Raw genomic sequence first — 17,105 nt, 5'->3', positions numbered from 1 at the left:
GTAACGTCAATGTGCTTTGCTAGTGTAAGAAGTAGTGGTTTAGTTATTTGCAAACGTTCCCTTCTAATGGGAGGAGAAGGGGTCCCAGGCCTCCTCTTATCAGTAACAAAAAGTGATGGGAGCCTAACAAGTTACATAGCAAGTTACTTCTTTGCAATGGCAGTGGGTAACTTTTCGAACATTGCTAAGGGGAACAGAGGAACTGCAAAACACATCCAAAATTTTGCATAGAAATACCAGCACAATTCACGCAAAATGTGCAAAACGTCCAGGCTTTGCACGTTCCAAGATTTTGTTGACAGGGAAAGAGATGAGGACCAAAGCCAAGGCACTACTGTCTTCTAGAGAGGGACATTTGGCAGAGAGGGAGGAGACGATCCTCCCAAGGGCCCCCCCAGCACCTGAGTGACCTGAAATCATAGAGGCGTTCTTAACCTTAGCGGCAATAAATCCACTTTATGGCCGCCATAAAGCCTGACAGCAAACAAGAATGAACTTTCTTCCTATTCATGAGATCATCCTTCTGACCGCGGGGGAAATATCCCTTCTCTCCACAACCTGGTGGTCTTTGCAATCTTTGCGGTTCACAGAGGCGCATGGACAATGCACTGGCATGGAAACTGGAGCATCTTTGCTTTGCTTTTTGATCGGTCGTTCTTGCAAGTTTCTCCCAATGACCTCTTTGTTGGGCTCTTTTGCCCCAAGACAACCAAAGGGAGGGAAGAGAAAAGCTTGGTCATGGGTCAACCTTGGCTAGAGAACCAAAGGTGGCTAGTGTGTTTGCATTAAATGTGTTCCTTCTCCGCGCAGAGTGCATTTGTGCCGCGCGGTAAGCCAGCAGAGCTTCAAAAGCTTGCACCGTGTATTTGGTGCATTTTGGTTGGCCCCATAAAGGGACTGGTGTTTTGTGGATTTTGGATGCTATTGTACTTTGGTGTTTGTAGTTGCAACACAGTACTCACTGCTAAGGTGGAGCTGTGCCCTGTGTGCCCATGCTGTGCATAACTGCTCTAGGGCAGCAGTTCTCAATGGTGCTGGACTTCAGCTCCTTGCAATGTGGGTGCACCGTGGTGGGTTGGAAAAGATGCCCTTTGGGGTCCCGTCTGACTCTATTATGCTATTTAGCTTGAAACAGAAGGGGTTAAATGAGCCAGCCCTGGGGGAATTTGGGGAAGGATGCTCCAAAGTCCCCTAGCTGTGGCTCCAAAGTCCTACCCTAATGGTGCCCTAATGGTGCCAATGTCTCCAGTGCGCATGTGGGTCTACGGTGGGCATGCAGGGACGCTAATGGCCCAGCTGACCATTTCGTACCCTGCAGCTGCCGGGGAGATACTTTTGAACGGCCGATAACTGCGAGACAATTAGGTCCTTTCTCGCCTATCTCGAACGGCAAAGAACAAACATCCTCTTGGCTTTGACAAGCGGGCGGAAGGCAGGTGAGAGGGAGAGTCAAGGGACCACGGCCAGAAACAGGCCTCGAATGGAGGAAAGAACAACTGCGTCTGGGTTTCAAGCTGTTTGCACGGCAGAGGTTGCGGGTGCGATTTCCCCTGGTCTCATCATTAAAGGCAAAAGATAGGGCCCACGAACCGTGGCTGGAATATTGGGCAAAGCAAGATACTCAGTTAGGTTCCCTTGCCTTGCCATATACAAAGGCGTGTTGGTTTCAGGTCTTCCCTTGGCATGAAAAGATTTGGGGTGCTCCCAGAGCACCCTGAAATGCTGGCAGGTGTCTCACCTACAGCAGCGGTGCTCTAAATGGTGGCCCCTGGGACGACGTTGGTTGCTGAGCCGTCAGATGCCCATCCGCGGAGAGTTTCCAGGAAAGAAAGCGCTGTAGCAATGGGCACAACTATAGTGCCAGCCCCCGGGTGGAAAGCATTGCCAGTTCCCCACATCAGAGAGGCTATGAAGCAAGGATGTAAAGCTCGGGAAAGCAACTTTGGGGGGTTATCTCTCTCACAAACCCTCAGCCATCATTCTGGGTGCTGTAGTATCAGAGCTGTGGCTGTGTCCCTGGCTTCTGCACAATGAAACATCAGAAGGGTGCAACCAAGAGTTTGTAAAGGTGGCTTTTCCATGCTACAACTCCTAATTGGCATGTTGTGAGTTGCAGTACCAGGATGTTACTATTGCATCTCCGTTTTCCATCATGCAATGTTTGAGGATGTTCCATTCTGAGCTTGGAGAAGTAACTTTTCCAGGCCAAAACATCCCCCCAATATTCTGTATGTTGTACTATCAGGCTATTACCAGTGTACAGTGTACCATGAAATGTTGGAGGATATGTCTTCAAAAGTTTGGAAAAGGAAGTTTTCCATGCAACAATCCCCAGCCAGCATTTTGGGAGCTGTAGCACCAAGATATTACCAGTGTGCCTCTTTTTCCCTGCACAATGCAGCCTTCAAGGATGTGGCATCGTCCGCTTGGAAATGTGACACTAGAGGAGAAATAAGCCACAGAGGTTAGTTTCCCAAGCTCTGGCCATCTGCTCACAAATGGCACAACCGAGGCTCTATCCGCACTACAGACACAATGCCATTTGGCACTGCTTTAACTGCCATGGTTTGGTAGCTTTGTGGGATACGCAGCTTTCCCCATCAGGATGGTCCAGTGCCACAACCAACTACAGACCCCAGAATTTGATTGTATGGAGTTTAAGCAACGTCAAGCTGCATTATTTCTGCAGTGCAGATGCAGCCTTCGCTTTCTCTGTCAGGGAGCTCTGGTGCCATGATAAACTACAGACCCCAGCATGGAGCCATGGCAGCCCTAGACACTCGTGTTGGCAGTGGGTCGGTCTAGACGATCCTTGTGACCCTTGGCAGCTCTCCCATTCCATAGTTCCAAATGGTGGAACTGTGCCCTATGTGCCCATGCTGTGCATAAAAGCAAAAGATGGGCAACCCTGGTCCCCCATGGGCCACTCTTGTTATCCTGTCCTCTCTCCTGTTCTCCCTCCTGTTTATCCTGGACTTGGACCAGGTGCAAAACACAAAAGCCCTCGGGATTTTTGCCCCTCGTTCTGGCACTGCAGCTCTGAAGGTCAGCCCTTGGCAGGCGGGTTCCTTTGTGCCACCCAGAGAGGAAGAAGCCGAGCCAAACCGGGCCGGGCTGGCCTTCCTCTTCCTCCTCCTCCTCCTCCTCCTCTGCCACCCCACGACGCCCTCCCTGCGAGGCCTTTTTGGGTCCGGCCCTGGCAGCACCCGCCAGCGGGACCAAGGAGCAGGGACCCGGAGCGGGCGAGATGAAAAAGCAGCGCCCGCTAATGTAATACCCGATGGCCTCTCCAGTGCCGTTTGAACTGTTTACAGACCGAGTTAACGATTACAGGCGATGTGTACCTTGGCCGCTTGCCCAAATTCTTACCCGCCCATCAGATATTATTAAACAACCCTTTTCCATGCCTGGCTTGGAGGCCGTCCAATGCACCTCAGAGAGAGATGCCGACGCTCAAGGTGGAGCCGCCGGTTGGGTTGGCACACTGGCTCTCTCTGGGAGGAAGAGGCCCAATGTGGCTCTGGAGACACCATCCCCTTCTCCTCTCTCCATTGGAAGGGGACACCATCTGAGCCCCAAGGAGTCAGGATTGAATCCAAAGGGGGAACCCCAGCGGCCGTTCAACATGGCAGACTCAGAGGGGAGAGCATTGCAACCGACATTGCGAATTGGGTCGAGTCACCTTTACTTGGTCATGCAACAACAAGTCATGCAACGGCAACAAAATAATGTCAACCTGTTTTTCAACATACGGCAACCCAAAAACGACCCTGCGTCTGGATGTTGCATGCCTTCAGGTTGTTTCCAACCTAAGGTCAAGCTATCCTGGGGTTTCCTTGGAAAGGTTTGTTCAGAGGAGGGTTGTCACATCCTCCCCTGAGGTTGAGAGAAGATGGCTTCAAGTCATTTCTAACTTATGGCGACCCTATCATGAGGTTTCCTCAGTAAGATTTATTCAGAGGGGATTTGCCATCGCCATCCTCTGAGGCTGAGCGAGTGTGACTTGCTTTCACAAGGTTTGCTTGGCAAGATTGTCTCTGAGGGGTTTTTCCATTGCCATCCTCTGAGAGAGTGGGACGTTCCTAAGATCAAGTGATTCGAAACCCAGGTCTCCAAAGTCCTAGTCCAACTCAAACTAACTGCACCACGCTGGCTCTTGGGTTCTCCCATACCCGCCAACATTTCGTAGGTGAAAACTTGAGCCACATCTCAAAACGGAAATATAATGAATTCATGACGGCGAAGGGAAAATACCCCTTAAGAGCTAAGGAAGCCAACCTTGCCATCTCAACTGCGTCTCTCTTACAAAAACACCAGCAAAGGAGAACTGAAATGGATCTGGCTGTAAACTGGCCCATAAACGCAGGCAGAGGGATGCTGAGGAGCCATGTAGCTTTGCCATCAGGATGAAGGCATGACTGGCAATGGGACAAGAGGGGCCTCACCCGCTATCACTATGTATATTTTTTCTGGGGTGTCAGCGGATGCAACAGTGCGCCTCGAGATTGCTTACGGAAGATGCCACAGCATGGTTTATTTTCTCTTCTCCTTGGCAAGGAGGAAGCGATTCTGGCTCGCCTCTCGGTTTGTTGGCGGACCTGCAATGCCATCCAACTGCCTCGGTTTGCCACATTATTCCTTTGCCTTCCCACTTTCCCAGCTGATTTTAAAAATGTCCCAGTTTCTCTCTCTTCCTCCCACTTTCCCCCTGGCTTGCTTCAAAGTGCAAAAGTAGTTTGCAGTCCATTAAATAGCAACTCAGGCTGCTGCCACGGTGCAGAGCGAAGGCAACGTGACACTGCTTTATATGTCATGGCTCCATCCTAGGGAATCCATCCTAGTGGCAGCGGAGCTCTCCGGCAGGGAAGGTGCAACAGCACACCAAACTGCAAACCCCATTATCCCAACAGCATTGAGCCACGGCAATTAAGGTGATGTTGATTCAGTCTGATGCCGCTTTATCTGCCATGGCTTCATCCTACAGGATCCTGGGATTTGCAGATAGTTGTGGCACCACAGCTCTCTGACAGAGAAAGCTAAACATCGCACAAAACTACGAACTCCAGGAGTCCTTAGGATGGAGTCATGGCAGTGAAAGTGGTGTGAAGTCTAAGGCTTTCATGGCTGACATTCATGGTTTTTTATAGGTTTTTCAGGCTCTGTGGCCATGTTCTAGAAGAGTTCATTCCTGACGTTTCGCCGGCATCTGTGACTGGTGTCTTTGGCGAAAGTGGTGCCAAACGGCATCCATTCGGTAACGTTTCACTTTCGTCATCTGTGTTTCAGCTCTGTCTTTTTAAATGATTGTAACATGCCTTGAATCCCAAGTAAATAAAACTCTGCAGCCGCAGTTCAAGGGAAAGGGCGAATCTTGCCCTTCCCAGTCAGCTCAGGCCAAAGCAAAGCGCTGCGGCATTTCTCAGCTTGTGTGTTTTTCCTCACTGACAACTTTTGCCATCTTGATGTTGCTTGGCCACACATGTCCAATGTTGAGAGATGGTTTTGGTGGGGCTGAGTGTCCACCACTCTGTCCGCATCCAGGGAAGCCATGTCCAGGCAGGCCAGGAAGGTGCTCCTCTTCGGTCCCAGGCAGGTGCCTCCTTGGGCTGCGCCGCCATGCTGCCTCTTCCTGGGAGCCTTCTTCTCCTCCTGCTGTGTCTCCTTGCCTGCCTCGCATGGCTGTGGGCCACAGGCTTGCTCCTCCAGCTTTTCCCCGGCTTGTACCGACAGGCCTGCCCAGCTCAGGAGAGGGAGGAATCTGATTCTCACCCCCAGGGGCTTGCGAAGGAACTCGCCCGCACTTCAAAGGCCCTTCTTTTATTTTGCCTGGGTGATCACACCCTGCAAAAATTTCCCACCGACAAAAGAAAATCGTTTTATAGGCAAACGAAGGGTTGGAATGTGTGTGTGTGCGTCTCTCTTGCTCTCTTTCTCTCCTGCTCAGCCCCTGGAGAAGGAAGGAACAAGGGCCTGTGAAAGTCACACACACCCAGGAGAAGAAGAAGAAGCCGGCGGCGGGGGGAGAAAGAGGCCTCGACGACGTCCCAATCCAGAACTGACACAAGTCCTGGTGGTCCACATGGTGGTTGTTAACTGCTTTAAGGCCCGCTTGGACTTACGGCGACCCCATGGATGAAGACCTCCAAACCGCTCGGTCATCTACAGCTCTTGCAAAACCATGCAAGCTCATACTGTCCCAGTCCAGAACTGGTGGTCCACCAGCTCCACTTCAACTTGTGGCGATCCCTGAATGGAGACCTACATGGTCCAGGCCTGATTCAGGTCCTGGTGGTCCATTTCAACTTATGGAGACCCCATGAGTGGAGACCTACAAATCCCCCTATCATCTTGCAAACTCTTGCAAACTCTCACTGTCTCGGTCCCAAACCAATTCAGGTGGTGCTTTAAAGTCCACTTTGACTTATGGAGACCTTCGAGTCACCCTGTTATCTACAGCTCTTGCAAACTCTCCCTGTCCCTGTCCAGAACCGATTCAGGTCCTGGTGGTCCACAAGGCGGTTGTTAACTGCTTTAAGGTCCACTTTGACTCATGGCGACTCCATAAATGGAGACCTCCAAGTCCCCCTGTCATCCACAGCTCCTGCAAACCCTTGCAAACTCACAGCCATGGCTTCCTAGATTGAGTCTATCCACCTGGAATATGGTTGTCCTCTTCTCCTCCCGCCTTTCCAAGCATCGTCAAAGGAGTTGATTTTTTCCCTATTGACTTTCTCCACTGTCCAGCTTCTGCAACCATGCATAGAAATGGGAACTAGGATGGCATCGACCATCCTAATTTTAGTATTCAATGATGTACAGGTATTTTTACCTATCCAGATCTCGTCCAGCTCCTCCGTTTCTGCTTTTCCAAGTGCTCCATCTTCTTTCTTTGCTGCAGTTTCCGCTCTGATTCATGACTGAGTCCAAGTATGGAAAACCTTGAATTATTTTGATGCCTTCAACATCTGCTTTAGGGTTATGAAAATGATCTGAAGTCATGGTTTTTTTGTTTGCCGTCATGTTCAGCTGTAAACCCGCCTTGGCTTTCTTTGGTAACCGTTCCGAGCCTTTGCTCTCGTCTGCTAGCAGCCTGGTGTCATCTGCATATCTTAAATCGCTGATGTTCCTGCCTCCAGTTTTCACACCTCCTCCCTTGGAATCTAATCCTGCTTTGCGTATGATGTGTTCGGCACATAAATTAAACACGCCGGGTGAAGAAATGCGGCCTTGCCTGACCCCTTTGCCAGTTATGTTCCTCCGTATTTCTGTCCCAATAGTGGCCCCTTGTCTTGAGTTTGGGTGATGAACAAGGAAAGCAAATGCCGCAGGACAACCGTTTCTGTAAGAGCGAGCCATACCTTTTCAAGATCTATACAACCAAGCTGGGTACCTAGTGATCCATTTCTTGTAGTGGCTCTCAAAGCACCCTTTTGCCGTCTGTTTCTCCTCCGGTGTCTGATATCTTGAGGTACGCGGCTCCTGAAGATGGAGGCTCCGTATAAAACCTCTATCTGCAGGAGGATCTCTCTCCCTCCTCTGTATTGATCTAATCCAGCCTCTCAAGCCTTTCAAGCTCGCCGGTAGCTGTAACCACAGTCTGCCAGTCCCAGCCTCCGCCCGGATATACCCTGACCTTAATCCTCAAAGGTGTTCAACCGGCCTGGAGGGAGAGGCACCCTGCGCGCGCTCCAGGCAGCCGACATCCGTAGCGCTCCTTGACATGCGCCAGAGGATGGACTGCCGGGGAGAGCCAAGTCCCAATGCGTTCCTTCATGGCTGGTCAGACTTCTCAGTAGGGGCTTCTAAGTAACACTTCTCAGTAGGATCTCCTAAGTAGACATCTAAATTGGCTCTTCTAAGTGAGACTTCTCAATAGGGTCTTCTAAGTAAGACTTCTAAGTAGGGTCTTCTAAGTAAAACTTTTAAGTAGGGTCTCCTAAGTAAAACTTTTAAGTAGGGTCTCCTAAGTAAAACTTTTAAGTAGGGTCTCCTAAGTAGACTTCTAAGTTGGTTCTTCTAAGTGAGACTTCTCAGTAGGGTCTTCTAAGTAAGACCTCTAAGTAGGGTCTTCTAAGTAAGACTTCCCAGTAGGGTCTTCTAAATAAAACTTTTAAGTAGGGTCTCCTAAGCAAGACTTCTCAGTAGGGTCTCCTAAGTAGACTTCTAAGTTGGTTCTTTTAAGTGAGACTTCTTAGTAGGGTCTTCTAAGTAAGACTTCTCAATAGGATCTCCTAGGTAGACTTCTAAGTTGGCTCTTCTAAGTGAGACTTCTCCGTAGGGTCTTCTAAGTAAGACTTCTAAGTCAGTTCTTCTAAGTGAGACTTCTAAATAAGGTCTCCTAAGTAAGACTTCTCAGTAGGGTCTCCTAAGTAGACTTCTAAGTTGGTTCTTCTAAGTGAGACTTCTCCGTAGGGTCTCCTAAGTAAGACTTCTCAGTAGGGTCTCCTAAGTAGACTTCTAAGTTGGTTCTTTTAAGTGAGACTTCTCAGTAGGGTTTTCTAAGGAAGACTTCTATGTAGGTAGGCCCTGTGTAGGATCTACGTTGAGACAAGCAGAGGCCTCTGACGAACAGAGAGAAGTCAACTGGGGAGACAGTAGGGGAACGAGTCCCATGTTCCCCCACAACTGGTCTCTTTCAACAGACTGGGTTGTGTGGTATCTATTTCCTATCCAGGTGACTGGTGCTGGCCAGCCTAGGAACCCCAAACCTCTGCACATACTGAACAAGAATCTCCCTGGCTCTGCCATGCAGCAGCATTTGTGACGGCGCATGCCTTTCACATCCAAAAAAAGCGTTGTGCGCCTTCAAGTTGTTTCCGACTTATGGCACCCTAAGGCGAACCTATCATGGGGTTTTCTTGGCATGTTCCTTCAGAGGGGTTTGTGCTGTTGCCAAGCAGAGTGCTATATTAAGAATGCATCTGGAGAAAGGAGATGGAGCAATGGATGCAAACTACAGGAAAAGAGATTCCACCTAAAGATTAGAGGAAACGTCTTGACCATAAGAGCGGTTCAACAACGGAAGATGCTCCGGCCTCAAAGAGCGGTGGAGCCTCCTTTTTTGGAGGGCTGGACAGCCATTTTCGGAGGGCTTTAATTCCTTCATGGCAGAAAAGGGCTGGGCTGGATGACCCTTGGGGTCTGTCTTCCAATTCTAGGATTCGCTCTTTCCTGCCATTCCTCCCTCCCTTCCTCCTTCGCTTCGTCCTGCAATCCCAAACATGTTTTGCGCTTGGGACCGGAGGCACCTTTTTGTGGGATACTTCAAAAGGCGAAGGGAGGGAAAGCCAACTTGGAAGGCCCTGTGTGTGTGTGTGGGTTGGTGCTGGTTGTGTGTGTGTGTTTAAAGAAAAGAAGAAATAATTGTTAGGGGGGAGAAGGGAAAAATGTGAGGAATATCAGCGCATGCCCCTGCATGCCCTTGCGGCGGTGCAATCCTTTTGAAAAACGCTCCTTCGCTCAAGGTTTGGGAAGCAGGAGGAGGCTCTAAAGCACCAGGATTTGGAGGTTTGGATCCAGTTTTTAATTCTTTTAGGAACACTTTTTCCTTGTTCTGAAAAATATCTGTGGATTTAACTCGCTTTTCAGACATTGCGTGGCTCTAGCTCTTCTGATGCATTGGTTTATTTATTAGATTTATGCGCTGCTTTGCTCTCCAATGGAGCTTGCAGTATAAGTGAATAGAGGATGTCGAAAACTGCAGCATGAATGCATCTGGACACTGCTTTAACTGCCTTAGTGTAGAAGATGCACTCGAGGGCTCTTGGAGCGGTCTCTTATCCGCAGGTTTACCATTAAACTAAGTTCACTTGGTGGCAAACAGCACCTTAGCCGGTCATGCTTTCAACTCTATTGGTTCAATAGGGCCTACAAAAACAAGTTAAAGCAAACGGTGCTTTTAAAACGCCCCTGAATTAAACCACTGTTTAAAAAGCATACCATTATGTACAAAAGAAAACACACCACCCGCCCATGAAAGGTCCCTTTCACATACCCACTTCATTGCCTAAAGCATACCTTCCCAACTACCATCCCACTTTTCCAGCTGCTTGTAAAGTGTCCCGGTTTCTCCCTCCTCCTCCCACTTCCCTCTTTCATCCTCAGCTTCCTTCAATGGCTGCAAACAGAGTTGAAATTGCAAAAGGACTTAATGGAGCAGAGCGGAAGGGGAGGACTCTGAACCTTCCCAGTTTGGCTCCGGCAAAAGCAAACTGCCGCAGCCTCTCCTGACTTGTTTCCCCTCGTTCCCGACTTTTGCCGTCTTGACCATGCGTGTCCCAGTTTTCCTCTGCGCAATGTCGAAACGTTAAAAGCGCACCTGAGTAAAGAGACGGATTCCGCTTTGGGGGGGATTTTGTATGTTTTAAACCCTCTAAGCTCCCCGTCTTGTAACACAACGGAGGCCCTGACCTTCCCTGGCTCTGAAATTTTCATTGGACCCAATCTTTATTTCATGTCTAAAAATGCAAAAGGCTTCTCATTCATGCGCGCACATCACCCTGGGACCCAGCGCGGCTCATAAAGACTTTCAAAATGGCTATCTTTTAACGTTCCTTCTGCCGCCGAGTGCATTTCCTGACGGCGGGTTTGTGTAATTATTAACCGATCCGTGGGCTTTGAGGCACAAAGTACGACCGGAGGCCTTTGAAATGCCTCTTTCATCCTCGGTCGGGTCTAGAGGCAGATCAGGCAGTCCCTCCAGATGCCCAGGGACTGCGACTCCCATCTTTCCCTAGTTTGGGAGTTGCAATCCAGAGATCTCCAGAAGGCTGGCCGATTGCCGTCACTCAGATATCAAGAGTTAAAGCAGTCAGCAAATGAGAACCTAAACATTGATTCGCTTGTTAAAATATGGACAGCTTGCCTCTGTCCAAAGAGAGAGGAACAGGTAGTGGTTTGAGTGTCGGACTCTGGAGACCAGGGTTCGAATCCCTGCTCAGCCATGGAAACCCGCTGGGCGATCTTGGGTAAATGACACTCTCTCAGCCGCAGACTATGGTGGCAAACCTCCTCTGCCCAAATCTCGCCAAGGAAACCCCGAAATACGTTTGCCTTAGGGTCATCGTAAACTGGAAATGACTTGAAGGCATGGACCGAAAAGGGCGGCATAGAATCAAACGCACACCATCGATTTAAAAACGTAAATTCAAACACACACACACACATGCACATCACACATATTCTTCCTGTTTGGAAACTAAGACAGGTGAAATGAGGAGATCAATATCTGCTCCCTTGAGCCACAAAGAGCATGGAATCGTAGGATCAGAAGGGATCCTCATCCAACCCAACTCTATTCTGCATGAAGGAAAACACAATCCAAGCACTTCCATCCTCTAGAGAAAAGGACTTCTCCACTCTCTGAACGGTTGGGAAGGTCTTACCATCAGAAAGTGCCTCCTGAGATTGAGGTGGGATCTCTTTCCCTGCATTTTGCATCCATTGCTCTGTTGTCTTTGTCTCTGCAGAAAACAAGCTTGCTCCATCCTCACTATTATGACACCCCTTCCAATATCTAAACATGGCGGGCTGAACTCATTTGCTCCATGTCCTAATATCTGGGAGCGTAGTGGAAGGTGAGTCCTGTTGCAACAACGGTTGGGGCGGCCATATTTTAGATCCTTCAGAAAGTCACCTACATATAAGGAGCATGGAGTCTTTCTTGTCAGTAACTTTAAGGGCTTGGGTTGGATGGCCTCTGGGGTCTTTCCCGACGCTACGGTTCTATGGTTCTTTATGGGGTGGATGGCTCTGATCCGTCTAGGCCTCTGTTCCCCTTTGGTTTCCACCATCTGACCGGCTGCTTTTCATGCTCAACCAGTCATGGGGCTGCTGGGACTTGTTAACTGATCCCTTTCAAGAGTGAAGAAACGAAAAGCCAATTATGAGTGATCTTATCAGGCTCCTAGGAATGCCAGCGCTCCTGACATGGAGCATCGAAGGAACTCCTTCCAACAAGGAGAAGGAAGAGGAGGAGGAGGAGTCCTCTAAAGTGAAGGGTGAGCCTTGGCACAACTGGGTGACAGAAGCTAACTAACAGGTGCATCTAGAGTGTAGAAATAATGCAGTTTGATACCACTTTAACTGCCAGGGCTCCTTCCTACAGAATCCTGGGATTTGGAGTTTGGTGAGGCACCAGTGCTCTTGGAGAGGAAAAGCCAAAGACCTTGCAAAACTACTCATTCCAGCATCTACAGCACTTCAAGGGGTGCATTATTTCTACCATGTAGATGCACCCATAATGTAGATCATTTTCATCCTTTTGAACCCCTGCCCCCCGTTCTGCTACCCCCATGCCATCGTGCCGACCTCTGCTCCCAACTGCTGGAAATCTTATTCCTAATATCTCTGCAGACACAGTGACATCTACATCATGATTGCCCTTCGAATAGGAAAGAGGAAAAGAAAGGATTGTCCATGGAAGATGAAGGTGAAGGTGGTAAAGGAGGGAAGAAGAGAAAGGGGGAGGAGAACAGGAAGAAAAGAGAGATGAAGACGAGAAAGAAAGAGAGGAAAGGAAAAGGAGGAGGAGAGTTTGAGAAAGAAGAGGAAGGGAAAGATGAAGAAAGGAAGAAAAAGGGAGAAGAAGAGGAGGGGAGCATAAGGAGGTAGAGGAGAGAAAAGATGCAGACAGAAAAAGGAAGAGGAAGAAGAGGAGAGCATAAGGAAGAAGAAGAGAAAGAAAAGATAAAATAGGAGAGCAGGAGGAGGAGAGGAAGAGGAGGAGGAGGAGGAGGAAAAAGAAGGAGAACCTAAGGAAGGAAAGGAGGAAGGTTGTATAAGGAAGGAGGAGGAGGAAGAGAGGGAAAAGAAGAAGAGGAGGCGGAAGAAAAAGGAGAAAAAGAGAAAGAAACAGATTAAAAAGGGAGGAAATGAAGAGGAGTAGAAGAGGTTGAGAAAGAAGAAGAGAAGAAAGGTAAAGGAAGAGGAGGAGGAGGAGAGCACAAGGAAGCAGAGGGAGGGCAAAGATGAAACAAGAGAGCAAAAGGAGGAGAGGGAAAGTGTAAGGGAGGAAAGGATGCTCTGCAAGGCCAGGTTGCATACCTGTAACCGTAATGGCCACCTGGGAATCTGGAATGGTGTGACTCACAAAGACCACAAAGAAGAAGTTAAGATATGGTGCTTGGAGCTATGACTCTGGAGACCAGGGTTCAAAGCCCACTGGGAGGCCTTGGGCAGGTCACACTCTCTCAGCCTCAGAGAAAGGCCAAGGCAAAGCCCCACTGAACAAATCTTGCCAAGATTTGATAGGGTTGCCTTAGAGCCAAGTTGGAGATGGTGGGAAGGTGCACAAAACCAACCGTGTCACGGCATTGCGCATTCTTTCCCAGTTTCCTCTGGGTTGGATTTCAGGTTGCACACTCCTTGGGGACAGAGGCCTGTCCCTTTGGGCTCTCCAAACGGCGCATGGCACACAGGTGATGCATACCTTCCAACATTTCACCCATGTGGCCAAGCGTCCTCAGAGTGGGGCCAAGATGGCAAGGCAAATAGTAGCTGCCTCCTGAATTCCTTCCTATTTCATCATCAAACCATAAATGATATCAAAACTTGATGAAAGCAAAGAAACCCATTTTTGAAGAAGCTTTCAAGTGGTCTCTACAAGGCACAAACCTTTTTTTGGCTTACCTGACCCGGCTGTTTCATCTCGCGTCTTCGTATTGTTAGTCCTGGATAAAATGTTTCCCGAGAACACGATGAACTGCTTTTCAGTTTTCCAGGAACCGATCCCTACTCTTTCCACGCAATCCCTGCTGCTACTATGCGCAGGAACACATCTAACTTCATTACCTGCACATGCAACGTGCGCATTACACGGGAAGGAAAGTGGGAACGGATGGCTGCGAATGATATTAATCGCTGTCAAAGGGAACATCGGCGGAGAGAGTCGGGTCTGATCTGGGGCAACGTCCCCTGCTCAGGGTCCATCAAAATCGCCAGGAACGAGTGCAAGAAGAGCGGACTTATTCTGACTTTGGATTATCAAAGAAGCACCAAACCCATTTTGCTCATACTGTTTTGTGGACCTGGAAAGAGGAATGGCAGACGTTTGCCTCCAAGTTATCGGAAGAAGAATTTGGACCCACAATCGCAAGTTGCTCTTGTTACAAGGGCTGTAGTGTCTATGCAGTGTGTGTATATGCACCTTCGAGTCATCTGTTGCCTTATGGTAGCCCCATTGATTTCATAGGGCTTTCTTATGGTTTGGTCAGTTCCTTCCTCTGAAATAGGACTGTATTACATTACACTTTTATAGTACTCTTATTCCACTTTAACCGCTATAGCTGCCTCCTGTGGGATTCCGGGGTCTGCAGTTTATTGAAGCCTAAAAGATCTCTGGCTAAGAAGTCTAAATTCCCCTCTTCTGACTACAAATCCCATGATTCCACAAGAGTCAGCCATTGCAGTTCAAGTGGAATAATTGCACTATACCAGTGTAGCTGGTGGTCTCCCATCCAAGTGCGGACTAGAGCTGACCCTGCGTCGCTTCCGAGATCAGATGAGGGAGGCAAAGGCAAAGCCCTTGTGAAACAATCCTGCAGAGAAAGGACCATGATGTGTTTGCCTTAGGGCTGCTGTGAGTCGGAAATGGCCTGAAGGCACACAACAACAACAACCACCATTGCCAAAAATGAAACCAGCAAGGTGTAATGGTTTGAGCATTGGACTAGGACAGACCAGCTCAGCCATGGAAACCCACCGGGTGACCTGGGCCAAGTCACACTCTCTCAGCCTCAAGGGAAGGCAATGGAAAACCCCTTCGAAGAAACGTGCCAAGAAAACCCTGTGATCCCCTTAGGGTCGCCGTAAGTCAGAAATGACTTGGAGGCACACAACAACAACAACAACAACAACAACAACAACAAATCTCAGAAATAAGTCTATTAGGAAGCCTGGAATCTTCTCCTGGATGGTGTCAGAAACGGTCCAAGATGTGCCCCACCACTGAGCCATGGAGCTCTCCCCCCAAAAATGCATGCCTGTTCCTATGAAGCTGCCACCTTCTGCAGGTTCAGGAGCCTTGGCCAAGTAGCCCAGAACATTCTCTCTCTCTAACTGGTTTATGTACTTCATGGATTTCCCTCAGAACTGGGTCCAAGGCATCTACAACTGCCAGATCTTTCATAGATCACCTCTGGGCAGGAGACCAGGGTGCAGATGCTCCAGGGAAGAGGAAAAGGACTAGGTGCAAATCTCCAGCTCAGCTGGAAGAGCAGCAGCATCCAAGCATTCATCCATTGGCTGCTGCATCTTGCAAAGACACTCTGTATGCATTCACTTATAGTTAGGTTACTCTTTCCTTCCCAGTTGTTGTTGGTGCCAGGTTCACCCTCCGTCCTGCTCTGCATCCACTTTCTGGCTAGAAGCAAGGTGAGATTAAACGTTACTCATCCTGGCTCCCCATTCAGGTAAGTGGTTGCAATTGGTACTTAGGGCATCATGACCAGAGGCTGCCTCTAGAACTCACGGTTTGGCTCTGAAAATGCCAAGTCTGGGACGATCCTGACTCACCAACTTGATTGACAGTTTGTCAAAGGGGGTTGTCTCCTCAGCTCACCTGAAGCCCTTTGAACTGGAGATGCGGGAGATTTAATCTGTGACCTTTCACTGGCCTCCCAGGTGCCCTGCCGCTGGCCTCTAACCCCTCTCCCCCCAAAAGGATAAGACCCTCCAAACCCACGCCCTCGGCAGCTTACTTGCCCCCACCGTTCAGATAAAGCGTTCCCAAATATACACGCTTTCTCACATTCATCATCAGTCGTAATCTGTAAGCACCGATTCCTAGATCTCTTGGCCTGACAAGAGTGTATCTGCACTGTACAGCTGGAGTGGTCTGATACCACTTTATCTGCCTTGGCGCCATGCTATGGAACCTGAGATTGTGGAGGCACATAGGCTTTACCCGGATTATAGCCCTCAAGGGTTTCTTGCAGAGAGGCCTAATCTCAGGAAGCCCACAGGACAGAGCTGTGGCACTTAAAAAGCGGTACCAAAGTGCTGCGGTTGTGGATATACCTGGAGACACATGGCCAGGCCTCCATAAAACTGGAAGATTTGCTCATGCTCCCTGTGCCCAAAGTAACTTCTAGGTGCAACCACCTTGATCCAAATTATGCTCTAGCTCAGTGTACCCACGGGTGCTTCCGCCATGCACAATTCTGCCACCCCGCCAGGGTTTTCCAAAGGCGGTTTTGTAAGATATGGCCTGGGTTGGAGCTCCTGCGCTCCCGAACAATGCATCCGAGTCATGTGAGGACCCTGCGAGGTGAGTCACAGGTTGCAAGGCAAGACGGCGCACGAAGGCAGGCCAGCAGCTGTGCTGCTTTCCTCCAAACAGACGCAACTCCACAAAGGAGGGAGGATGCAGAGCATCGCTTCTTCCCCTTTGGACCGGGAGAAGACCCCTGTCCCTCGTGATCCCAGGGAGGGAGAACCTGAGGATGGAGAGTCCAACTCATCCTGGGAATTCAAGATGAGCGGATGCTTAGCCGTCTCTTTGGAAGGTGGCTCTTTGGGAAAAGCAGGGGCAATTGCGCACATTTGGAAGCCTAGAAGTGTTCCTTATCTTGAAAAGGAGTATTGGTGAATGTAATGGGTAGTGGAGGAAGACCACAACAGAAAAGACGGCTGATATGTTTTGCACCTTCATATTTCAGTCATATCAAAGTTAATGTCTTCTTAAGATGCCTTCCGACTCAAATTGGAGGCATACTTAAAAAGAAAGTAACAAATACACACACTCTTAGCAAAGACAACTCCATTCAATGATGACTTTTGTTATGTGACAGAACAGCCATATTTTCAGCCAGTGTCAGGCCCTTTTGGACAGTACAGACAGGAGAGAAGAAGACTCCGCTTACCTGCAGCAGCTTCCCTTCTGCCGGGGTGACCTCTGCGACGCTCGCAAAGACACCCTCCAACATGAGGGGCTCCAGCTTGAGAGGAATCACCCGGATGATGGCCTTCTGAGCCAAAGACCGCTCGGCCTCCATGGCCGCCGCCGCCGCCAGGGCCAGTCCGGAGTAGCCGAGCCGCACCTGCAGCGTAGCCATGAACAGCCAAGGCCAGAGGACTGCCAGCTGTAGCTGGGGGCCAGCACTCAT

General features: G+C 49.4%; 1 protein-coding gene across 1 annotated transcript in view; it reads right to left on the bottom strand.

The window, feature by feature from the left end:
• RNF43 (ring finger protein 43) overlaps positions 1-17,105 on the bottom strand; it is a 31,193-nt gene extending 14,088 nt beyond the window's left edge. Inside the window, exon 1 of the mRNA XM_089493450.1 lies at positions 16,863-17,105. Within this exon, the coding sequence (XP_089349576.1) occupies positions 16,863-17,105 (243 nt within the window). The remainder of the gene's footprint in view (positions 1-16,862) is intronic.

Source organism: Sceloporus occidentalis, unplaced genomic scaffold (genome assembly GCF_023333645.1).
Source record: "Sceloporus occidentalis isolate IW3139 unplaced genomic scaffold, rSceOcc1.0.p SCAF_64, whole genome shotgun sequence".
Lineage (NCBI taxonomy): Eukaryota > Metazoa > Chordata > Lepidosauria > Squamata > Phrynosomatidae > Sceloporus > Sceloporus occidentalis.
The sequence above is the reverse complement of the archived record's forward strand: the minus strand, read 5'-3'. Positions and strand labels throughout refer to the sequence as shown.